Below are 25657 nucleotides of genomic sequence, written 5' to 3' on the forward strand. Positions count from 1 at the left end.
TATAGTTCCAGAGAGTGAAAAAGACAAAGCCCTTTATCTTTGGGTAAATTGGTCAGATTGTTAATAATATTTTAGACATAGAAAATTAGAGTTGCTAGTGGAATATGCATGTGGAGATGCCAATAGGAAGTCTATTTATCTGGATCAGAAATACCAGGTCAGTTCAGGGCTGGAAATCAAATTTGGGATTTTTTAGCATACAGCGGGTAGCTTACACCATGAGCATCTAAGTACAAATAGTGGACCAAGGACAGACCCAAAGATGAACAATATTTCAGAGACAAGAAATTATGAAACCAGAGAATTAGTAAGCACGTCACTTTAACTTATAAGTAAAGATTAGTAACATTTAAAACATGACTCCAATTTATTATAATCATAACCATTAGGGATACAAATTGCATAATTTCGAAACAGGAAGCTGTTCCTTCAGGAAGATGAATGACATGCTGTAAACACATCGCAATTCAACTAACTTGATTATAGCAGCCAAATGCAACACTACTGAACAGCACATTTTTAACACTGAGCGGCCTAACATGAAACATGTCAGTGAGGATAAAAACATGGGGCTTGCCTCTTACCCTGCTTTTGTGGTTTGAGAAAGAATGCACCATCGGAGATGTAAGGATTATAAATCTACGGCAGGCAAGCCCCATAACAACAATAGGCAACCTTGAGAACTCCTACTATGGGTTCAGCGCTGTTCTAAGCTTTTCAGCATACATACCACCTCCTCACAACCTGCTTTTGAAGAAGCTACTACTATTATTATCTCCTTTTTTTTTTTTTTTACATTTGGGGAAACTAAGGCACAGAAACCTTAAGTAACTTAAATACGATCACACAGCAGTTCAAGTTGGAAGTTTCTGAAGTTGAACTTTAAAAGTCCAAGGTCCCCACTTCTATGTTGGAGAAAAGCAAAACAGAACATGGTTTAGGAAGATGCGTAAATACATTTTTGAGGTAATGTTAATGTTTGTATCTGTCATTAAAGACTCAGAAGATCTTTAGTAGTTCTGGTTGCCTAGCTCAGATGCAATATTACCAGCTAACAGTAATGGTTTTTACCTCCCAGTAGACGATATTGTTAACTGAAGCTTGGAATACTGCTTAAGAAATACTGTAATCATTATCACACTATCAGATAGAAATAACATGTTTTATGCATCAGCAAATACTTTTCATTCTTTGTTGAGGTATAAAAATATTTTCAGACTTTTGCAAAAAAACAACATGCACTCTATAAAAGCTACTTAAAAACTCAAAAAATGTTGTTCAGTCATTGACTGCCCTTAGAAAAGATGGTTCCAAAGATCACACTTCCTGTCCTCGAGACGATTCACGTGGAGTCCATTCAGTGTAACACTTTGCCCTTAAAAAAAATGGCAGCACCCTAATTTCCTCGCCCTCTTCCAAGATGGCTTCCTTGACAATCCTGGACCCTAAGCCTGGCTCCTCTTCCGGGGCTTGGCAGGGGGCGGGGTCCATTGAGTAACTTGCGTGCTGGAGCCCGCGACGGATGCGCGTATCAGGGCGCAGGCGCGGGGAGGGGGTTGGGAGGAGGGGAAGCGGCGAGTAAGATGGAAGATGAGGAGGTCGCTGAGAGCTGGGAGGAGGCGGCAGACAGCGGGGTAAGGAGGAGCCGCCGCCCTGGGGCAGGGCCGGGAGGGACCCGGCGTGAAGGAAGCCTCCAGGGAGTGGGTCTGAGGATGGTTATCCCCAAGGAAGGGCCCCACACGCCGGGCCGGGGGTGGTGGAGAGGCCCCCGGTCTCTGAGCTCTGTGAAGGCCTCTTAAAGGGGCCGCGTTCCATTTCTCCCTCCACCTTTGCCCGGTGCGCCTCCTTCCGTCCCCCGACGTGCGCGTCACTCGGGGCGCCCCACCCGCCACCCAAGGCCTCTTTTCTGGGCCCCCGCGCCCGCTCGCTCGCCGGGGCCCCTTTGACCCTTCCTTTCCCGTCGGACTCTCGCCTGAGGCACCATTTTATAAAGTTCATGTGCTTTGATGAGGAGCGACACTGTGTGTCGTGGTGGGGCGAAGCGGGTGGTGGTGGGGTGCGGACCGGGGCGGCATGCCGGGCTCCGCAGAGGGGCAGGAACGGAAATAGTCTCTGGGCCCCTCAACTCTCTACTAAAAATCCCCCACTGCTCTGCGCTCTCCGCCACGGTGGGCGAGCGTGGGTTTTTTCCTTTCAGTTTTACTCTGAGAGCCCGTTGCGGACGGGTCTCCCCAGGGGACTCCGCCCGAAAGACCCTCAGCCCAGCGGGCAGCCCGTCTCCCCGGGGACCCAGCCAGCGATCTGAGCCCAGAGGGAGTGTGCTCGCCGGGGGTCGAGACGGGCGGGGTGCGATGTGCAGCGTAACGTGGCCGCATTCCAGGGAAAAGAAGGGGAAATAGTGCTCGCCTTGCTTTGGGGAGTTTTCATTGACTTCCAGAAGCTGTAGGAAAGGAGCTTATCCCAAGCCGGAGCAGCCTAATTCTCTTGGGTCCCTGATTCATTGGGCCTTTTCAGCGTCTGTGGCTTCATGATGACCCGTGGGGGATGGGGAGATGTCTTTTTTGGCCTCCTCGTGTTTGTGTCTGCTCAGGGCAGGCTCCAGTGACAAATACCTTAGCAGCGGTTCTCAACCTGGGGGTCGAACGACCCTCTCACAGGGGTCGCCTAAGACCATCGGAAAACAAATATAATTACATATTGTGTTTGTGATTCATCACTATGCTTTAATTATGTTCAATTTGTAACAATGAAAATACATCCTGCATATCAGATATTTACATAGCGATTCATAACAGTAGCAACATGACAGTGATGAAGTAGCAACGAAAATAATGTTATGGTTGGGGGTCACCACAACATGAGGAACGGTATTAAAGGGTCGCGGCATGAGGAAGGTTGAGAACCACTACCCTGGAGGTTTCCGAGCTGGGAGAGGGGCGCGGGAAGCCGGGTGTGCGAGGGCCGCACGGAGCTGCGTTTCCCTCTGCAAGTGCCTTTCAGGGCGCTGGTCAGCTCGGGAAGAGGCCGAGAGAATGACCCTCGCAGCGGTGGGTGTATCCGGGAATGTGGACACTTGGCTTTGAAGTTTTTTTTCTGGTGGTTCAGCATTTCCCTCACTGGTGTGTGTTTGTCCACGTAGCATGATTGAGAATTTGAAGAATTCATGCGTTCAAAAAGTAGTTAGTACAGTTCTTAGGGACTGACTGTCGTCTTTGGAATTTGTCTTGAGTAAGGAGAGCAGTTGAAAGATGCTGCCGGGAGCGGCAGGTGACATCTGGGTGTTTATTCCGTGAACAAACATTTTTGAGTGTCTGCTGTGTGCCCGGCAGTGTGTGTGCTGAGCAGTGACTTTGTGCCAGAGAATGCAAAATTTCCGGTAGAGGCATCTATCGCCTACCACTCATAGGAGTGAATCATTCGGGCACCCCTCATGCCAGCCCTCTGCGGAAAAGCGTGGCCTGCATTTTGAATGTGACTCAAATGATCAATTTCTTGAGCATCTTAGCCTTTCTTTGTTTTTCTCCATCTATTTTGAAGGGACATGAATTTCTCATATGAAAGGTGTAAGAAAATGGAAAACAAAAGTGAATGAAGGATTCAGAAAGTGGGGATTACTTTAGTTTTTAGGATGGGTAAGTTGCTTCGAGATCAGCTAGCCCAGTACTGCATTTTACAGCTAACTACTAAACCCTAGAGATGTAAGGTGTAGCTTAAAAATTTCTGGTGCTTGTCCAGTATTCTTTCTACTATGTTTTACTTTAGTAAAACCCTTTAAAAGTTCTAGGTACAGAGATGGAACCCAAACCTTGCATCATTGAGCAGTAACTACCAAAATGCAAGATCCCTTATATTATCTGTTACTTACGTGAGCCATTGCAACAATCTGTAGAGGCACTATTCTCCTTTTAAAAAAAGATATTGATGAGAGAGAGAGAAACATTGGTTTGTAGTTCCACTTGTTTATGCATTCATTGGTTGATTCTTGTGTGTGCCCTGACCAGAAACCAAACCTACAACCTTGACATATGGGATAACACTGAACCAACTGAGCTAATGCGCCGGGGCCATTGTCCTCCTTTTATAAACAAGTAAACTGAGTCTAGGCAGCAACCTGTTCTGCTCAAGGTCACACAGATAATGAGTAGGGAAGCTGGGGTTTGACCCCAAGCCTGTCTGACTCCAAAGCTGGTTTCTTTCTCTAGTATTTTGCTCCCTGAGGACCTGGGGAAGACTTGTGAGTTGGGCATTAACTTTCATTTTTAATGTGTTTACCTCAGACTTATATTTGAAGGCTCTTTCTTTTTTAATGTTTTTATTGATTTTAGAGAGAGGAAGGGAAAAGGAGAGAGAGAGAGGAACACCGGTGTGAGAGAGAAACATCTATCAGCTGCCTCCTGCATGCCCCCTACTCGGGATCGAGCCTGAAACTTGGGCATGTGCCCTGACTGAGAATCAAACTGGTGACCTTTTGGTGCATTGGATAATGCTCAGCTAACTGAGCAACACTGGCCAGGGCTGAGGGCTCTCTTGAATTTAATCTCCTTGTAAAAATTCACAAAGGGTCTTATAAATGTGCACTTTTGAAAGAGAGGAACCAGGGAGGGGGGATTGGAGGGGGTGGTACCCATCCCATCACTGGGAAACCAACTGACTATTACATGTCTTTCAGTTGCATGTTTAATCTTAACTTCAGGTTACCCTACCTCCCAATTGATATATGGTAATGAACATTAAGTCACTCCCTCCTTGCAAACACAAAACAAAACAACAACAACAACAAAACCTGAGTCCTGACAGGTGTATGCACTGAAAGGTTGCTGATTCAATTCCCAATCAGGGCACATGCTCAGATTTCGGGCTGTGTCCTCAGTAGGGGCTGTGCAGAAGGCAACCAATCCATGTTTTACTCACATCGATGTTTCTCTCACTTCCCCTCCCTTCCTCTTTCTCTAAAAATCAATAAAAATATTTTAATTCTTTTTTTTAATTCTCACATGAGGATATGGTGGGTTTTTTTAAAATATGTTTTTATTGATTTTTAGAAAGAGAGATAGAAACATCAATGATGAGAGAGAAACAGCATTGATCAGCTGTCTCCTGCATGCCCCATACTGGGGATTGTGCCCACAACTGGGGCATGTGCCCTGAACTAGTGACCTGGTTCATGGGTCGATGTGAGTCACACTGGCTTGGCAGGATATGTTTTTATTGATGAGAGAGAGAGAGAAACATCAATCAGTTGCCTCCCATGTGCACCCTGACTGAGGATCGAACCCACAACCTAGCTATGTGCCCTGACCGGAAATCGAACCAGCAACTTTTTGGTGTATAGTATGATGTTCCAACTAACTGAGCCCACCCGGCCAGGACTGTTGACTAATTCTTCAAGTGAACATTCAAACTTTATGAAATCCAGAGACAGTTGTAACCCTTGAAAATAGAGGCTTTTGGTGATCCTTGTCCTTCACACAAAAATGTTGACATTATGTTAGAATTTCTCTCTTGTCAGGACACCTGAGGTCATTGTTTCCTGCATATCTTCAGAATACTCAGTACAGTACTATTGTGTCATTCCAGGAAGACTAAATTTGAGAAACACCCAAAATATTCTGTAAATAGTCAGCTTTTTGCTTTTAGTTAGTATGGTGAATGCTTCTCTAATATAAAATTGTGCCTTTACCTGTTTCCTCCCAAGGAGTTACATCCCAATCAAAGGACAATTCAAGAAACATAACTTAGGCCTTGACCAGTATTTCTCAGGGGATAGAGCGTCAATCTGTGGACCAAAGGGTTCCAGGTTTGATTCTGGTCAAGGGCACATGCCCAGATTGCGGGCTTGATCCCCAGTAGGGGCCCATGCAGGAGGCAGGCGATTAATTATTCTCTCATATCATTGATGTTTCTCTCTCTCCCTCTCCTTTCCTCTCTGAAATCAATAAAAAAATGTTTTTTTAAAAGGGGGGAAAAAAAGAAATATAACTTAGGAAATGCTTCTTTAAAAGTATACTGCCTTTGGGAGAAATGCAAATATAAAATTGAGTTAATATTGATTCTAACTCTAAATTGTGTCCTCTGTTTTAAGCACATCTCAGGGGACAAATAGAGCATTTTGTAATTGGAAGTTATCTTGGTGCTCGCCTCCAAAATTGTATCAACGGTTTGCTCTGTTTCTGTTGGTTTGAAGCTTTATTGTAAGTATCCTGTTGTTTCCTAGTCCATCTTGTTGGTAATGAGATAACCCAGTCCTGGAGGAAGGCAGGTGGTACTTAAGTGAAATTGGATTGGTAATTCCTGTAAAGCATTTTCTTGCATCTCAATAGTTGCCTTTTATTCTTTTTTACAAAGGCAAGTCTTGTAGCAATTAGAAGATAATCTTTTGGACTAAGAATTCAAATTTACTTTCTGCCTTCATTGAGCCAATCAGCTGAACTTTACCACATCATTGTATAGGTATAAGCCTGTAGAAGGTGTCAGTAAACATTGAATACCTACTGTGTCCCAGGCACTTGGGCACAGTCCAGTGGAGGGCCAGACAGGTAAGGCAGCACCAACTTGGAAGATGAATAGATGGGGTACCATGGCTGGCATCTTGTAGAGAAGGTGATGCCTAAACTAAGATTCAAAGGACCAGTTGACTTAAGCAGCATTAAGTTTGGGAGGAACAGGTAGAGTGTAGGGCCGATGCTTACGTAGGCAAGGAGGCAGTGAGGGAAAGAATCCAGCATTGGGAGAGCCAGTATTTCCTTCTGGCTGGAGGGTAGGGTGTTGGCAGGGCTGAGTGGAAAGAGATGAGGCCAGAGAAGTATGCAGGGCCAGATTGGGAAGGGCCTCCTTCTACTTGGTTCTGGGGAGCTTGGGCTTTTCCTGAAAGCAGAGGGGACCTTTGAAGGCTTTTTTATTTTTTAATATATTTTATTGATTTCAGAGAGGAAGGGAGAGAAATAGAAACATCAGTGAGGAGAGAGAATCATTGATTGGCTGCCTCCTGCACGCCCTCCACTGGGGATCGAACCTGCAACCTGGGCATGTGCCCTTCACCAGAATCAAATCCAGTGCCCTTTAGTCCACAGGCCGATGCTCTGTCCACTGAGCCAAACTGGCTAGGGCTTTCTTTTTCGTTTTTAAAGCAGAGTAGTAATATAGTTAGATTTTAATGTAAGAGATAAGAACTTTGATTTACTTCTCTTTCTTTAGGGAAGAGGCTGTTCTCTCTGAAGCATGGCTACAACCACACTTAGAGGAGTCTTCAACACTGCCTGTAACTGCTGTCGTTATGGAATGTATACAGTAGCTGTGGGTAGTGGGCAATTAACAGTTATTTCAGGGCTGCCTGGTGCTGATTTCCTTATGCCTGTGTTTGTAGTAAAGAAGGCACTTAAGATTTGTGTATCTGAAAGCACAAATCCTGAAGGAGCCATTTCTAAGCTATTCCTGGTCCTTTTGGGAAGATCGAGTGCTAGAGACTGTGAAGTCCTCCAAGGGGGCTTTCTATAAAGCAATTGGCCAGTTTAGACATGATTGTGTTAAGCAGTCTGTCCCTGGAGCTCTGGAAAAAGATCGGTTTTACTGTGATTTCAAAGAAAGGAGGATAATGGCTTTTCACTAGTAACTTCTCAGCTCTCTTCATTGAGGCTGCATGGGGGGGCCTGTTCCCAGCATGCTCTGACTGTCAAGAGAGCTGCCATGGTTGCTGTGAGTTAGAAATTTGGGCAGTCACAAGCCTTCTTGCTTTCTCTTCTATAACAGGAAAGCACTTAGTGGATTGTTTTAAAACTTTTGGTAAAATTCTGCAAGAGAAAGGTACTTTTATTTAGATCTGATGACTTCAACATACTCTTTTTTTCCACCTCTACCCTGTGGTGCTCTCCTCCCTCCCCTGCCCCCGCCACACACACACACACACACACACACACACACACACACACACACAGTTAAACGGCAGTTTCTGGCTGTATCAGGTAGCTAGCCTTCACAAGGTGTAGTGTGTTCTTTCCTGCATACTTTCCCAACAGGAATAGAAAATTTTTCCTGTCAGGACAACTACTAACTTGTTGGTTTCCTAGGAGAAGATTGAGTTTAGCTACTATATCTGTGGCCAAAATGCAGAAAGAACTGGTTTTTTAAAAAGTAGTAACTGTAGAGATTTCTCTTCCTAAGTGTTTTTAACTCTGCTAGCCTCTGCCAAGCATGCTTCCCTTTAATGTGAGTGAGGTCTATGCAGGATATTGTTGTGAAGATAAAGGTTAAAACCAACTACCACAAATGTTACTAATTACCACAATTAGCAACAAATCCCAATAGTGATACAGTGTGTAGATAAAGACTATTATCACTGAGGGTAGAATATTCAAAAAGTCCCTCACAGCAGGCCATCCTCTCCCCACACCAAAGCTCCCTTATAAAATGAACACAGGCAATAAGTAATTCTTTTCTAAAAGGAATAGTAAATATGTACTGTTAAAATTACGTTCTTCAGGGGCATGGTCCTTAGATGAGCTTGTACAGGGCCGTGATGACTGGAGCCTGGAAAGGCCAGAACTTTCACCACACTTCATTGACTAGAGAGCCGATTCCCACCCCTCATGTTCTGGCCTTCTTGGCTTATAAAAGCATTTGTGACCCTCCAGAGGTCAGTTGCTTCTGCTATCTAGTTGCACATCTCACTGGTGAATGGACATTGCCCATAAGCCTGCAAGCTCCCAAATCCCATAGGCCCTTTTTTATTGTATTTTTTTCTTTTTCTTTATTGATTAAGGTATTACATATGTGTCCTTACCTCCCCATTGCCCCCCACACACACACACACATTCATGCCCTCACCCCCCTGTTGTCTGTGTCCATTGGTTAGGCTTATATTTTATTGTTTTGTTTTGTTTTTATTGATTTCAGAAAGGAAGGGAAAGGGAGAGAGATGGAAACATCAATGATGAGAGAGAATCATTGATCGGCTGCTTCCTGCATGCCCCACACTGGGAATCGAGCCCTCAACCAGGACATGTGTCCTGACAGGGAATTGAACTGTAACCTCCTGGTTCATAGGTCCATGCTCAACACAGAGCCACACCGGCCCCCACAGGCCTTTTTTAGATGGCATCTTGAGGGCTCATTATAGGCCAGGTAGACTGCAGTTTTACATTCATTATCCCATTCAGTCTCAGTGGTCTCATGGGGGTGTAGATTCTATTGCTCATAGTGTTTGGGAGAGGAAATCACAGAAGTATTCCAGCCCTGGCTGTTGGCTTCACTCTTAGTGACTTTTTTGTTTAGTTTGTTTACCTCTGCTTCTCAGCAGATAATTACATAGTTAAGCGCTTTAGTATGCTTAGTTGTTAGTTCCTTTGAAGTATTGTTTGTTTCTCTTAGGCTTAAGCGTGACCCCTGCTTCTGTAGCCTGGATGATGAGCTGATTAAGTTTTGTGTCTCTTGAGGAACTTGAACTCAAGAGCCAAAAGGACAATGCTGCTGTTAGCTGTAATAGTAAGATCAGTGACTGCAAGCGAGATAGACGCTGATTGAAATCTTGACCATAGATGGGAAATAACTTTTTAACTTCTGGCCAGTGGAAAGAGACAATATAAATAATTTCTGCTCCGCTCTCTTGAGAAGACTTAACAACTCTACTATCTTAGGATCTCTGTATCTATAGTTGCAGACTGGCAGCCCCTAGGTATTTGGCCTAAGATTTGGGGGGCTTGTTTCTTAAGTATTGAATACCTTTACCTGGATCTCAGTTGCTCTCCTCTCCTCCGCAGCCCCTCTCTCTACCCCCTCCCATGCTACTGTCTGTTACCTATTGTGTCCTGTTCTGCTGGCTTTAGCCATTTAGTTTATTGGCTTGGCCCTGGAGACATTGTTTGCTGTCCCTGCTGAGTACCTTCAATGACTGCACCCTTGGGTGTTTGAATAAAACCTAGTAGTGGGGAGAAGGTCTGGTGACTTTGTTCCATCCCCCAAATCTGTTTGTCTGTTTCTTATGGGAGAGGAGCCTTGCTGTCTTCATTTTATAAAAGATAGCAAGGGTTACTAGTCAATAATCTTTCTCCTCGATGGCAATAGAAATCAGAAGACTAGGTTCAGGGTTCAAATGCCAGGTCTGATTTTTGGACAAATCACTGCCTGCCTTTCTCTCAGCTTCATTTTCTCATTTGTAAAATTGGATGGATCTGCCTTGCCTGGTGTTGAGAGTTAAATAATGCATCATTCACAGGCAGATGAGTGTGAGGGACATTGTTCCCTTGCTCTCCATTCACTGACAGTGTGGCCTGTGTCCAGTTAGGGTGGGAAGTTCCTAAGACTGGCTGAGGCTAATATACTGTTTCCTCTAAGAGTTGTATTACTTAGTGTTGTATGAAAACCAAAAGGGGAAAACAGTAATGAACCTGAAGAAAGAGGAGCCCCATTAGACTTTATCCCCTATTTTATTCCAGAGGTAGGGCTCACCACCATTACTCCCACCCCTGCCCTGCTTCTTGTTTGTTTATCCTCACCTGAGAATATTTTTTGCATTGATTTTTTGAGAGATTGGGAGTGAGGGAAAATGGGAGTGAGGAGAGAGAGAGATATCAATGTAAGAGAGACACATCAATTGGTTGCCTCCCAAACGTGCCCCAACCGGGGCTAGGGACGAATCTGCAACCCAGGTACATGCCCTTGATTGGAAATCGAACCTGCGACCCTTGGGTGCAAGGGCTGACATTCTAACCACTGGGCAATACGGGCCAGGCATGCTCCACTTCTTTAAGGTAAAGTTGGCTGTGTGGATTCCCTGCCTCATGGAGACCCTTTGAAGAGTCACTCAAAGCAGAACAATACACTGTCTCAATATGGCAGTTACAAAGTTTTTGAGGCCCTCCAGCCTACGATACATCTAAATTGTTAGGCCTGTTCTCTGCTGAAGAATTACATCCTTGTGGGTACTCTTCATAGATTTAAGGTCTGGACTTCCGATTTCAGCTCCTGTGGTCTGCTCCTTGGCCTGGGTGCGGGCAGGCTGTATTACTTGTCAGCCTGTATCCTACCTTATTCATTCCTGTGGCACCACCAGCCACTCTCCCCAATGTTTTTCCTTTTCCCTTTTGAGGTTTAGGGTTCAGTTTGGTTGTTTGCTAGTTGAGAGGCTTTAGGCAAATCACTTAACTTCAGAGCATGCTGCAAGGCTGCTGTATATCCCAGGGGTTGTGGTGCGGATTAGAGGTGGTAAAGGGAGGACACAATGTCTTCCTTACACATACCTCTGGCAGGTACTTGGAGAATGCTGCTGCCACCACCACTGCTGAGAAATTCCTAAGGCAGCCTTAGCTCTTATTTTGAATATGAATAGCGTCTCTGATTTCAGACCCAGATAGACCGAGTTCATATTCTGGCTTCACAAATATTACTTTCTAGTCACTAAAGATGGACAATAAACAATAATGTTCTATTTATATATATACATATATGTGTGTACTATACACACACACACACATACACACAATGAAGAAAAATAAAGCAGATTAAGGGCATATAAAATGACTGGCAGGGGTGCCATTTTGTAAAAATAAATGTCTGAGGCGGCCTCAAATACAGATAGGCAAAGCGACCTGAAGGAAGTGAGAGTGCACGCTGCGCAGAAGCTGGCGGAAGTGCATTCAGGCAGAGGGAGCTGCCAGTGCAAAGGCCCTCGGACTGGAGCATGTTTGTTTTACCTGAGGAACAATCGGGGCCAATATGATGGAGTGAATTTTATTTTACATGAAAATTACCTCAGTTATAAAAAAGGGGCTCCTAGCTGGTTTAGCTCAGTGGATAGAGTGTCGGTCCGAGGACTCAAGGATCCTGTGTTTGATTCCGGTCAAGGGCATGTGCCTCAGTTGCAGGCTCCACCCCCAGCCCTGGTTGGGGTGTATGCGGGAGGCACCCAATCCATGTCTCTTTCCCTCCCTTCCACTCTCTATAAAAATCAATGGAAAAAGATCCTCAGGTGAGGATTAACAACAACAACAAAAAGTATAAAGAAATAGGTGAAATCAATTAAAATTTTCTTATTTTTTTAAATATATTTTTTATTGATTTCAGAGAGGAAGGGGGAGAGAGAGAGAGAGAGATAGAAACATCAACAGTGAGAGAGAATCATTGATTGGCCGCCTCCAGCATGCCCCCCACTGGGGATTGAGCCCCCAACCTGGGCATGTGCCCTTGTCCAGAATCGAACCCGGGACCTTTCTGTTTGTAGGCTCTATCCACTGAGCAAAACTGGCCAGGGCTAAAAAAATTTCAAATATTTTTTTTATTGATTTCAGAAAGGAAGAGGGAGAGAGATAGAAACATCAGTGAATGGAACCTTCAAGCAGACTAACTTGAATATATATTAAAAAGTCAGCTGATGAATTTATGACCTAGATGTCCCCGTAGATCCTCTTGTCTCTCAACTTACGAATTCTGCTTCTTTTAACTTACCCAATCATGTTTCTCAGGAGTTGAGTTAATTCTTTGAACCTGGTGATGATCTTGAAGCATCACTGTGGAATCAAACCTGGCGTGATGTGACTGGGTGCTTTAGCCAGGGGAGGTAGGATAAGCAGGAGCACTGGCGATGGCCAGCCCTACCAGGCAGGACACTGCCACACCACTGACGTAGAGAAACAAGACAAGGATGAAACAGAATTGAACTAACCAATGTGAGAGTTGTTTAGAAAAGTCTCTATGGATTGTACATCTGGACTTGAAAATAGCCAGTGATGCATTTTAAAGGTATAAGGACCTTCCTTCCTTCCTTCCTTCCTTCCTTCCTTCCTTCCTTCCTTCCTTCCTCCCTCCCTCCCTCCCTCCCTCCCTCCCTCCCTCCCTCCCTCCCTTCCTTCCTTCCTTCCTTCCTTCCTTCCTCTCTTTCTCTCTTTCTCTTTCTTTTTTAAAATATATTTTTATTGATTTCTGAGAAGAAGGGAGAGGGAGAGAAAGATAGAAACATCAATGATGAGAGAGAATCATTGATTGGCTGCCTCCTGCACATCCCACACTGGGGATCCAGCCCGCAACCCAGGCATATGCCCTGACTGGGAATCGAACCGTGACCTCCTGGTTCATAGGTCGACGCTCAACCACTAAACCACGCCATCCAGACGAGACCTATCTGGTAGTTTTAGACCAAATCCCATCCAGATGCGTGGTGTGGGAGACATAGGTGCTTTGCTGGGGAGACTGCTCTCCCAGGAGACCCTGTCACAAGCAACCCTGTAGCCAAGGGAATGGGTGCTGATGTCCTGTCCAAGAATTAAAGCAATTAGGACCAGGATGGGTACTGCCTGCTATGGTGGAGTTCAGGGCCAAGCTGTGTTGGAAGTTATTTCTGTCTTCTATTGCTTCACAGGATCTTCATTTTTCTTTTCTTCTTCTTTTTTAAAATACGTTTTTATTAATTTTAGAGAGGAAGGGAGAGAGAGATAGAAACATCAATGATGAGAGAGAATCATTGATCGGCTGCCTCCTGCATGCCCTCCACTGGAGATTGAGCCCACAACCCAGGCATGACCAGGAATCGAACCATGACCTCCTGGTTCATGGGTCGACACTCAACCACTGGGCGACACCGGCCAGGCTACTTTTTTCTAAAATGGTGGCATTGTGTTCATCAGGACCTGTCAGGCTCTGGCTCTGAGAGTCAGCCTTGTTCTACTCTCAGGGCTCATGTTTCTTCTGCAGAACCCATACTTGTAGATGCGTGCTTCCCAATTTGGGAGAGCTGGACAAGGCCATATGAGCCTGTGGGACATAGTGGTTCACAGAGCGTAAGAGGATTCCCTATTTCTTTTTTTTTTTTTTTTTTTTTTTTAAATATATTTTATTGATTTTTTACAGAGAGGAAGGGAGAGAGATAGAGAGTCAGAAACATCGATGAGAAAGAAACATCGATCAGCTGCCTCCTGCACATCTCCCACTGGGGATATGCCCGCAACCCAGGTACATGCCCTTGACCGGAATCGAACCTGGGACCCTTCAGTCCGCAGGCCGACGCTCTATCCACTGAGCCAAACCGGTTTCGGCGGATTCCCTATTTCTTGAGTCTGAGAGAAAAATCAGAAAATGTCATCTTCTGAATTGCAAACTGACAAAGGCAAATTATCTGAGAAAAGCTACATAGTAACTATTGCTGATAAAAAGGGGTTATTTTCTAACTCAGCTGGTGCCTCTTAGACTTCCATTCACTACAAGATGACTTGGATTCTTAGGGGTCTGTTAGTTGCATTGGTGACCAGAGGATTCTGGTTATCAGAGAGGGGTGGGATGGTGGAGTAGGACTTTGCTCCTTTGGCACCATGGAGGCCCTGCGGAGCAGGCAGCAGCAGGTCAGGCACCCACTCCCGCCACCATAGTGTAACAGGTGCAGATTTAGGTTCGTTCACTGTCTCTTGTGAGTTTGGCTAGTTTGAATCAGTCCCCAGGGCTTCATCACCCCTGGGTGAACTGATAAAATCTGTTTCTTGAACATTCAGGTCTGGACAGGACATCTGTGATGGTGCTGTACTTGCTGTACTTTGTACTTTGCCTGTTTATTTCTCTTCTCTCCTTACCTTTTTTCTTTCTTCATCCATCTCTTGCTATTACAGGAGTGACCCTGTCATTGTAATCTGCCTGCCCTTGCAGGTACATTCCTATTCTCTGTCTCCTTCGTTCCTCTTGAAGATTGTGGCTATGTTACAAATTAGGCTGTTTGAGGAGTCCCCAGCCTTGCTCTTCCCCTCTTACGCTTCCATCCCCTACCTTTTGCCAGAGGCTCACACAAGCATCATCACTGCAAGGTTAAGGTCAGCAGCAAGCAGTGAAGCTGTGCTTTTTCCTCAGGTGAGTTGAATTTGCAGATATTGACATCTGATATCATTCACCTTGCGGCTGTGGCCTCTCCTTTCCTCCCGCAAGGTACTTCATGATATCCTGCCTCCACTCTTTCCTCTGGTTTCGCTTTTTCTCTCAGATCAAGAAGTAGACCTCTCATTTTCGTAGAGGGGTAGCCCCACAGGGAAGATGATACCTGTGTTTGATAACAGATCTTTTGTTTAGGGTTTTGACCCAAGGAAAGGAGGCCACCCACTTACCAAAGCACAGAGCACTCCTTCGCTTCTACAGTGTGCTCAGTGCTACTGGGCAAAAAACAGTGTCTTCCCAGGAGAAGCCATAGGAAGTCAAACTTTTTTAGCACCTTGCCTCTGATGTGCTTATGCCCTGACACTTGCCTTGTGCCGTGTGACCCTCAGAGCAAAGAGTGATGAGCTTATGGCTTTCTTTCACTAGCCATGGAGGTTCAGCTTCTAACACAGGAGGAGCCTTGACCTTGGGCTGGGGCTCTGTGCATCCTTGTAAAAGGAGAAGGTGCCCTTCCGTAGTACGATTCCTTGTTGGGGCCCACTTCTAGATGCTTCCTCACAAAACACTGAGGACTCTTTAATCCCATCGGACTGTTTGCATCTGGAGAAGATGGATATTCTCCTTGTAGTGCACACTGTCGGAGAGTTTCCATTCGATCCAGCTCTTCAGAGAACGAGTCCGAGAGCAGATTAATTGCCAGTCCTTATCCAAGTAGAGAATGGACTGACTCATGATACCTGGATAGACTCCAGAGCGAGATGCAGTGCCCTCTCCCGCTGCTGGCAGAACACTCCCTCTCCTGCTTGGACGGCTCTGAGCTCACTGGTATCCAGTGACCATCTGGAGATGGCAGGATCAGCTTTCCACCAGAGCTGCCGGTTTATATGCCACTCTAATCTGATGGAAGAATTCCTCAGCTCTGATAACCTGTCCTGTCTGATGGGTTGGAGTTTGATGGGAGTGTTAGTTATCAGAGTGCCAGGGGCCAGTGTGGAATTCAGGGGAGAGGAGGGAGTGAGGATCAGTGGCTTTACCAGCATTTCCATGGATTTGAGCAATTGTGAGCAGCATCGGGTAGGGCTCCAGAAGCTTTAGTTCTAGGGCTACCTCTTCGGTGCCTCATCTGTGACCTTGGGTAAGTTCTTTGACCTCTCTGAGCCACATCACCCTCATCTGACAAACATAAAAGCTACTTTGTCTATCACACAGGGTTGGTGTGAGCAGAAAATGAGTGGGAAAGGGTATGATAACCATAAAGCATCATATTGACGTAGGCATTATTTTTATTTATTTTTTTAAATATATTTTTATTGATTTCAGAGAGGAAGGGAGAGGGAGAGAGCGATAGAAACATCAATGTTGAGAGAGAATCATTGATTGGCTGCCTCCTGCATGCCCCACACTGGGAATCGTGCCCGCAACCCAGGCATGTGCCCTTGACTGGAATCAAACCTGGGACCCTTCAGTCTGCAGGCCGACGCTCTATCCACCAAGCCAAACCAGCTAGGGCGTAGGCATTATTTTTAAAGCCAGTAGTTTTATATTACATGCCAAGGATGCTGGTCACGTTCTAGTTTGGGGACAGAGGCACCTTTACTTAGACACGGCCCATCTCCCTCTTAAAGGGCTTTTCTACACTCAGGTTCCATTTCCTGGGTCTGGGCAGATTCCCTATTTTCCCTAGGACCTTAGAGAGGAAAGGTGGATGAGGCCCCTCAAATTGAGCTAATGTAATGTGTATTTTACCACAGTTTTAAAAAAATCAGCTCATGTATTGGGCCCATTTGCCTATATGTCTTATATGGCCCTCACAGTGATATGAAAGCAAGAGTTCATGTAGCAAAGTTTAAAAATGTATAGTTTTCCCTTAAAATCTTGATAGGTTTCTCCTAAAATAGCAGAGCAGGTGCTCTTTGGTGCGTTTGTAGCTAGCCCCTTCACTTCCCCCTGTGCTCCCTACGTACGGAGTTCGGTTACTGGTCTGTGGAGGCATTAGTGTTAACCCTGTTAAAGGTATCTAAGGGAGCCTAAATCCCTCACATGGTAAACTTTGCATTTATGTGGAGGAACTTGAATAGGCAGTGTCATTTTCAGACTGGAGCAAAGTGATACATTGTGAAACTTTAAAACCATAAGTTATTTGTAGTAAGCCTTAGAAAGCCCTTAAAAGGTAATGGACATTAGACTAAGGCAAGACAATATTTACTTAGGCAATATCACTGGTATTAATTTTGAAAAAAACTTAGGAGAATTATAGTTCTGACAAACTGTGCTTTGGCATAGATCTTCTCTGAGTGTCTGTCAGTTCACAGAAAACGTCCAGGCCATTCCCTGACTCTGGGTGCCCCTTTTTCATTCTGTCAGTAAACAGCCACTGGGTACCACCCTGTGTTACAAGTTTGAGTGAGAGGTTTTTCATTCTAGAGGTTTCCTAGCCAGAGGGTTCATGGTACCTACCCTCAGAATATAGTCTGCTGTGCTTGCCTAAATATATTTTGGGTCTTTCATAAAACAAAATATTTTAAACAACTTAACACCAATCAAAATGAGTATCGTTGTCAGACTGGATTTAAGTCTAGGTTCATGTTGTTCATAGGAGACAAAAATAAGGACATTGGAAAGATGAAAACTAAAAGAGAAACATATTCCAGGGGAATACTAAACAAAAGAAAATGGGCACAGCTTTATTAATACTAAACAATAGATTTATTTTTAGAGAGAGAAACATTGATTTCTTGTTCCACTTACTTATGCATTCATTGGTTGATTCTTGTATGTGCCCTGACTGGGGATCGAGCCTGCAACATTGGTGTATCGATCGGGTCAATGAGCTACCCAGCTTAGGCCTAAACAATAGATTTTAAGGCAAAAAATGATCACTTCATAATAATAAACTGTTTAATTTACTGGAAAGAATAATTCCTGGTCCTTCACATAGTCAGTAGTTCAAACAAATTAGTAAGAATTTAGAAGATTTGAACCATACACTTAACCAGCTTGAACTGCACCTATAACTGCAGAATACAGTCATTCTCAGGACATGTAGAGCATATGGGCCATTCACTGGGCTCTGAGGTGATCTCAGCAAATTTCAAAGACTGTACTAAGGCAGTGATTCTTAAAATTTTGCAAGTAATATACTCCTTTGAAAAGCCCATGTATCTTATAAGTTAGGGTTTCTGAACTTCAGCACTACTGACATTTGGGACCAGATAATTCTTTGCTGTGGGGGCTGTTCTCTCTATTATAGGATTTTCACAGCATCCCTAGCCTGTATCCTCTAGATGCCAGAAGTACCACCCTTCCAGTAGTGACAACCCAAAATGTCTCCAGACTTTGCCAAACTTGCAAGGTTGGTTGGCACTATCAACCTTGGTGGAGAATTGGTGTTACAGATCTTCTCTCCAGAGAAATACATAATTTTGCATACAATTTCTTCCCTCTCCAGTATCTAGATCAGTGGTTCTCAACCTTGGCTGCACATTAGAATCACCTGGGAATCTTTTTAAAATCCTGATTTCTGGGCCTCATTCTCCGGAAATTCTGTTTCTTTGTTACTAATGTTGTGGCCTCACCCCCATAACAAAGAAACAGAATTTCCGGAGAATGAGGCCCAGGAATCAGGATTTTAAAAAGATTCCCAGGTGGTTCTAATGTGCAGCCAAGGTTGGGAACCACTGACCTAGATGGTCTTGCTCTCACTGAAGATAGTTTAGTTGGGAAGTTTTGTAAGAAAAAGCAGCGGGTCAACCAAGGAGCCTGGACGTCTGGTCTGTGCTCTTTCCACAGCTTCCAGTGTGTGTAGGCTTCATGGAGTTCCTGGTGCTGAGGGTCTGAGGCTTGAGACTGCCATGGAGTTCCACTTCTGTTTTGTTCTAGGCCTTTTGCTAGGTGCTAATTACAGACAATTCATATCCATGACAGTGAAAAAAAATAAAATAAAATGTGATACATGAAGGAATGAAAAAGGGAGACCTTATCTCTGAGGAGCAGGCAATTTAACTATATGGGACCACAGACCTTACAAAGGAGAGGTGGACAGCCAAGCTGGGTTTTGCAGGGTAAAAAGGAGTTTGCAAGGGGGAGGACATTGCAGGCAGGTGGACCAGCACCCTAGGTTCTGGGGGTTAGTAAGAGCTCAGTGTTGCTGTGGTGTAAAAAAGAAACAAAAGATAAAGAAAGGTCTGGGTGAGGTGTGCTTAGGAGCTTGGACTTGATCGGTCAAGTAGTTGAAGTATTTGAAGTGGGGAAGTGACACAATCAGACGTGTTTAGAAAGGTGGTTTGAGTGGCTCTGTGAAGGACAGCTGGGAGGCTAGGAGACTCGTGGAAGGCAATGCAAAGAACCCAGCTGAATAATGAGGCCTAGAACTATCACTGTGGCTGTGGGAACGGAGGGAGATGAACCGCAAGGAGTCAGGTCCCCAGACCCCAGAGTTTAGTAAAGGGAGCTCCACATCCATTATTTCGAAGGACACAGTCATGTCCCTGGCCAGAGAGGACACTGCCCTTAGCTCTGAAAATAAAGGCGTAAGTTTTTATTTGAGAGAGATTTTTTTCCACTTTTTATATACATTTTTTTCCTCTAGGAAATAGACAGACGGTTGGAAAAAAAACTGAAGATCACACAAAAGGAGAGGTAAGGCTACTGTCTGGTCTGAGGACTCATGCTCTCTGCCTTCTGAGAGCCGGGCAGTCAGTGGTGGTCTCCAGCTGGCTCTTAGGGTTAGCAGGTCAGGCTCTTGGGCAGTGAATCCTTCCCTCAGCATGTGGTGGCTTGAGGTTTGGGAGTGAGGCTGGAGTTTCCTCCCTCAGTGTGCACCGTGTGAGGTGGTTTGATGAAAGTGGGCAGGTGACAAGTCAGAAGACTTGGGTTTAGGCCTGGCTCTGCTCCCCATTGCTCTGATGTTTGGGACAAACCCCCCACCCCCACCCCCGGTCTGGACATCAGTTTCTCTCTCTCTACCATGAGGTTGGACAGATGATTTCTCTGGGCCTTCTGTGACTTGGTGGCTTAGGGCGTTATGGGTATCCTGGAAGAAAAGATTCTCAGAACTTCTTAGACCTTGAGGGATAGCTTCATCCCCCAGCTTCAAAGCAAAGGCAGTGGGTTTCCAAAGCAGGTGGAAGGTGACTTCAGCAGTCTGTCTTTGGGCTCAGGTAACCTGCCAGCTTCCCACAGGGACAAGGGAAGGAAGGAGGAAGAGAGGGCCTCTCTGGACTTGCCTAATGGGCTGCACAGATATTCCCCACCTGCCTGCCCAACAGCTTTCCTGGTTCCCTTCCTCTTAGATCAGATTGCTGGCTCCTTGTCTGTCCGCTCTTCTCAGCAACTACACTAACCCCTGGTTACAGTCCCCTTGCCATGCCATTCCTGTCCTGCCCAGAACTTACTGTAGTTCCTCTGACAGCAGCTGGGCTCCTCCAGTGCCTACCCCTCCTGACAATCAAGAGTCTACTGACAGCCCCCTGTGGGCTGTCCGGTTCTGAAGAGAAGCTAGTTGACGGCTCTGGGGAGGATCTTGGTGGCTGTTAAGGGGTGGTCATTCCTGCTTGGATCCCTTTCCCCTGTGGCTTTTGTTTCTTTTCCTTCCTATGTTGTTTTCCACCTCTCCTTGTGGACACATCGCCTGATGTGCACATCCACCAGCCTTGGACAATGCTTCCACTGCCAGGCGCTGTTTCTCGGATCGTCCTTCACCCCAACCCCGCCGCGTGCAGCATACCAGAGCGCCCTGGTGAGGGAGGGGTCTCTGCTCAGGAGCTCTTCTGAAGAGGTGATCCAGTTGTTTGGTGTAGCTTGTCTCTGGGAGGCACAAGTCACTTACCAGAAGGCTGAGGCAGTTTGGTAAATCCTGTCTTGGTGCCAGGCAGGGATGGCGGAGCGGGCTCCTTGGTAGTTTGGTTTGAGCACATGTGGTGGGAGACCTTGTTGGGAGTAAACACTTTGCTGACCCCAAGCTAAGGGGCTCCCACCACACCAGCCTGTTAACACTCTGATCTGTGTAGGGAAGTTGGGATTTTAACAGAAGTCATTGGATTCTGGACCTGAAATATTTTGCCACAGGGGCCACGTAGTGGTTGATGTAATTGTGATGAACGTGAATAGAAGTCAGTCCAAGAAAATGAGACGGTGTTCCAGCCCTCTTGGTCTGGGGTTAGGTCTCAGGAGCAGACCTGTGGATTGTGTGAGCTTATGGCAAGGTTGCTCTTTGAGAAACCTTCCTGAGGAACGAGAATTCTGATGTCTGGTCAGAGACCAGAGAATAATGAATAGAAATAGGAGGTGGAAAAAAGTAAAAATAAATTAAAAACGGGGCGGGGGGGAGAAGTAGGAGGTGTAGGAGGAGAAAAGTGATCAGGAGTGGGTGGGACATGGATGGGGCCTCTTCAATCAAGGATAGGAGTTGTGAAGCTGTGTTTGCTCTTTGTCAGCAGGAAATCCAAATCTCCTCCCAAAGTGCCCATTGTGATTCAGGACGATAGCCTTCCCACCGGCCCCCCCCCACAGATCCGCATCCTCAAGAGGCCCACCAGCAACGGTGTGGTCAGCAGCCCCAACTCCGCCAGCAGGCCAGCCCTTCCTGTCAAGTCCCTAGCACAGCGGGAGGCCGAGTACGCAGAAGCCCGGAAGCGGATCCTGGGCAGCGCCAGCCCCGAGGAGGAACAAGAGAAACCCATCCTCGACAGGTGAGTGTAGCTGGCAGGGCTGACTGTGGACCACCCCACCAGGCCACGGGGAGGAGGAGGAGGTGGTAGAGGAGGAGAAGGAGAAGAGAGCTTGGCTGCAAGCCATTGTCTCTCTAACTATTCACTTGGCAGAGAAGAAAAAGTCCATTTCCTTTAGTCTTTCATAGTAATATCAGTCACCCATTAACCACATGATTTGCAGAGAAGCAGGAGAAAAGCAGTGGCAGGAGCTGGCTCACTCTATTGAGCTTTGGGTTAGGAGTCTTTACCTTGGCCCAACGCTCTGGAAAGTCTGTGCTCATGGTTCTGCAAAGGATGTACTTACTGTCCATGGTCACTGCCTCTGGACAGCTTGGCCCTTGAGCACTCCCCCTGCCTCCAGATGAATGATGGTGAGTCAGACCGGGGGGACGAGTGCTACAGGTGCCAGAGGTGGACATGGGCCACCTGCCCCATTGAGGAGCTTTCCAGCCTGGAGGTGCTCCGAGTCCACTTGCCAAAGAAGCAAGCTCAGGGAGCCAGAGTTGGCTCATAGCCATTGTGACTTCTGCCCCAGCTGCAGGGGTGGTTGGTTTTAAGATTTGGGGTCCTCTTTTCAATCCTTTTTCAGGCCTCCCTCTGATCTTCTTCCCTTCAGGCCAACCAGGATCTCCCAACCCGAAGACAGCAGGCAGCCCAATAATGTGATCAGACAGCCTTTGGGTCCTGATGGGTCACAAGGCTTCAAACAGCGCAGATAAATGTGGGCAAGAAAGAATGCTGCCGCCGTCACCACCTCCTGGGTCGTCCGCCACGGGTCGCACTGCCGTGGCAGACAACTGGACTTGAGCAGAGGGAAGGACCTGATTAACTTGCACTGTGATCCCTTTTGCTCCTCCCACTGTGACCTTGAACCCCATGCACTGTGACCTTCCCCTTTTCCCCCTTCCCACTGTGATTGGCATGTCTACAAGGGCTGTCCCAAGTCAATGGAAAGGGAAAGGATGGGGGTTAGGGGACTTAAGAGAGTCAGACAGTGCCACTTGGCCACTTGGGGTAAAGCCAGTGCCAGCAATAACAGTTTATCATGCTCATTAATTTGGGATTTCAAAACAAATGAGAACTCCCATCCACCCACCCCCAAGTGCATGTCTTCGTCACTTAAAAGCAAGTTCCATTTGAAAATTATCCTTTCTTTTTTTTTTTTTTCTTCCTATTTTTGTTTGTTTATACAAATACTGATTTGCAAGAAAAAGTGCATGGGAAGGGTTTTAGCAGTTTAATGAATTTTTAATTAAGAAAGGGTAGTTTGGTAGTCTACTTAAAAATGTTTCTGGGAAATTTACTAGAAACATTAACCAATAGGTTTTTGGTGAGCTTAGCTTCTGTATTCCTACTGCCGCCCAGAAAAGGGGCAGGGCTCTGTAGCCGCCAGGACAGATGAGCACCCCATGCCTATACCTCCCTCCCCCCAGCTAAGTCCCAGGGCATCATGGCCCTACCTGGAGACTGGGCTCGTTCTATAGGCTCAGAGAGCCTGGGGAGGGTGCCAACCCCACCTCTAGTATTTTGGGAGACAGGGAAAGTGAAGAGACTTTCCCTTCCCAATCCCCTCAGGGTGGTTCCCTACCAGCCAGGCTTGCTACTTCTAGAAGAGAGCAGGGAGCGAGACTGCACTCCTGAGCTCAGAAGTAAATGATGCGAGGCTTGCTCAGTATTTTGCTGTCAGCACAAGGAAAGCCAGGAGAGAGCCTGGCTCCGGGGCTCAGCCTCCTGCCTAGGGCGGTCAGAAGGTGTCTGTGGAGGGCCATCTCCAGTGATGGCAGCAGCTCGGCAACGATAGCTGGTCCATTTCCTTTGTGAAATCACTACCTTGGGCGCAGACCATTCTGAATACATATGGGGAAAGACAAGCTGTGCATTGCAGAGTGGTGATGACAGACTGGTTCCCCATAGTCCTAGGCTACCCTTCACCCTTTTTCCAGAGCAAGGGCCTGGAATGAAGGCAGTTTCCCCCCTGTCCCTGGAGCCTAGGGATTTGCTTTGGCTCCTTGAGGTGGAAGAGACGAAGAGGGCGGCTGCCCAGAGCAGCTGTGTGTGTCCAGTCTGGCCCTCTCAGGCTTTCTCTGGTCTCGTCTGTTGCACTGCGCCTTATCCCCCAGCCAGCCAGCCAGCCAGCCAGCCTCCCACTCAGTGGATGAGTTTTGGAGTGGCGGGTGTGATGTTTTTGTGATTAGGGCAGCTTGTGGTGGCCAAGGTGGCAAGCTAGGTTTTGGAGTCTCACTCTACCTTCGGTTCACCTGGCTCTTGGCCTTGCCCTGTGGGAATGTAGGCCTGTGGGAATGCAAGCCATGTCCCACTCCATTTTCCCCTTAGAAGGAAGGGCCAGCTGCCAGTGAATCAGCAACTAGTCCGCAGCACAGTCTTGTAACTGTGTGAAGCCAGATAACTGTCTCTGAGCGGAGCTGGAACAGAGAGCTTCAGTCAGTAAGAACCTACAGGTTGTTGAGTTGTGACCGTAGACTATTCTGGCAGGGAATTACCTCCAGGCGTGGGCAAGGGAGAAGGTTGATTGCTGTCTTTATAGTTCCACTGCCCTGACCAAGTTTCCTCATTCTAAATGTGTAGTGTCCATCCCTCATGTAATAGTGGTTTCTGGCCCAAAGTGAGACTGTCCTTTCAGTTGGAGAAGGGCGCAGAGGTAGGCCAGATGGAAAGGCCAGAAGTGCTGATTGCCCAGCCACTGGGACAACCTGTTCTTGCCCCCCCCGCCCCTAATGGAGCCAGAGGGAAGACTGGCTGATGGGTGTCTGTGGATGAGGATATAGTAGGGACTGGTGCTCCCACCTCCCTCTGGCCAAAGATGGGGCTCTGCCCACTGTGTGCCTGTACCTCCTTGGCTTCCCAGATGGAGAGGTAGCAAATTTTTTAAAAAGAAAAACGAAAACAGTGAACTATTGTGTTGGGGGAGGTAGGAAGGGAGATGGGAGAACGGTTTGGGGTGGTGTGTGTGTGTGTGTGTGTGTGTGTGTGTGTGTGTGTGTGTGAGTGAGTTGGTAGTTGTCTGTAACTTTCCTTAAGTGCTTTTTTTTTTAACTTTTTTAAGTAAGCTGCGGGCTTTGGCTTAGAAAACCCCGGGGGGGTGTAGGGGGCAGAAACCTGAGGCTGCTGCCCTTTATCTGCCTTCATGGTACTGTCCCTTTCCCCCAGCTCCTCCCTGACCCCATGAGCCAGGCCTCAGACCTTCCAGCTAACTGCTTCCCATGAGCCACTACTCTGTTGTCAGCCTATAACCAAAGGAGCTGGGGGTCTGGGCCTGGTGACCAACCCTTCTCAGCCCACTCAATCAGGGTGCTCCCCACCTGCAGGCAGGAGGCAACACCCTATCTGCTACCATCAGCCCCTTCCAGAGCCCACTGCCCCGCCCTGTCCAGTCCAGCCATACCCTGCTCTGCCCCATCTGGGGATGCTCTGCTCAGGGATGGGCCGGTAGGGCTACCCCAGCCTCCCTGCTAAGCAGAGACTCTGGAAACCTCTGGGGTCCTGTTTTCTGGCCATGTGATTCCAAGGGTGCACATGGGCCCCTTGGGTGTCTGAACAGAAGGGCATGGGAGGGAGGGCTGCACCCCTCCTGCAGTCCTGCTCTGCTGATCTAGCGGGCAGCTGCCCACCCCACCCCGCACCGCGGGCTCCTGAGTCGGCAGATTAAGCATTTTATAAATTGTATTTTAAATACATGTTTTAAACTTGTCAGAGCCTTGTCCTCATTTCAGTCCCTGGCCTCCTAACTTCTTGCTGTGGCTGCTTATTTAACCACTGGGAGCTACCTCTGCTTGGTCCCAGGGAGGGGCTCGCTCTCTGTTAGAGAAGTAGGTCTGAGGTGGTGTGTGTGTTGGGGGGTAAGGACCCATACCCTTAGGCTCCAAGGGAAGGGGACCCCTAGGCCCTGGGGCTCTGTTGGTGAGAACATGGGTGAGGCCCTTCCTGCTCTTCCATGGGGTCTGCCCCTTTCAGGGGTCTTTCCCAGGTACTTCCTTATGTTCCCCATTCTCTTTGAGCAAGGAGGGAGAATTCCTGCCCTTGGGGGGCTCTTAGTCCAAAAGGAACACCTCAGCTCAGCTGAGGAAAATCCCAGCTTTGTCCTTGAGAGT

General features: G+C 46.8%; 1 protein-coding gene across 1 annotated transcript; it reads left to right on the plus strand.

Annotated features, from left to right (window-relative positions):
* Nucleotides 1-945: 945 nt before the first annotated feature.
* On the plus strand, nt 946-25259 carry SZRD1 (SUZ RNA binding domain containing 1). Its single transcript, XM_036347027.1, has 7 exons — nt 946-966; nt 1610-1634; nt 14747-14817; nt 19427-19476; nt 20513-20575; nt 21276-21527; nt 22165-25259. Exons 1-7 carry the CDS (start codon nt 946-948, stop codon nt 22265-22267), a joined length of 585 nt encoding a protein of 194 aa, XP_036202920.1. The 3' UTR covers nt 22268-25259.
* Nucleotides 25260-25657: the final 398 nt, after the last annotated feature.

The sequence above is a fragment of the Myotis myotis genome, unplaced genomic scaffold (assembly GCF_014108235.1).
Source record: "Myotis myotis isolate mMyoMyo1 unplaced genomic scaffold, mMyoMyo1.p scaffold_m19_p_2, whole genome shotgun sequence".
Lineage (NCBI taxonomy): Eukaryota > Metazoa > Chordata > Mammalia > Chiroptera > Vespertilionidae > Myotis > Myotis myotis.

What these genes read in the sequence shown, in the direction of transcription:
- SZRD1 (XM_036347027.1), top strand. Translation starts at nt 946, where the DNA reads ATGCGTAAATACATTTTTGAG. An exon ending in AAGCTGTGCTTTTTCCTCAG is followed by an intron (nt 14,818 to 19,426) that starts GTGAGTTGAATT and finishes TTTTTCCTCTAG; the next exon opens with GAAATAGACAGACGGTTGGA. An exon ending in AAGATCACACAAAAGGAGAG is followed by an intron (nt 19,477 to 20,512) that starts GTAAGGCTACTG and finishes TTCCACTGCCAG; the next exon opens with GCGCTGTTTCTCGGATCGTC.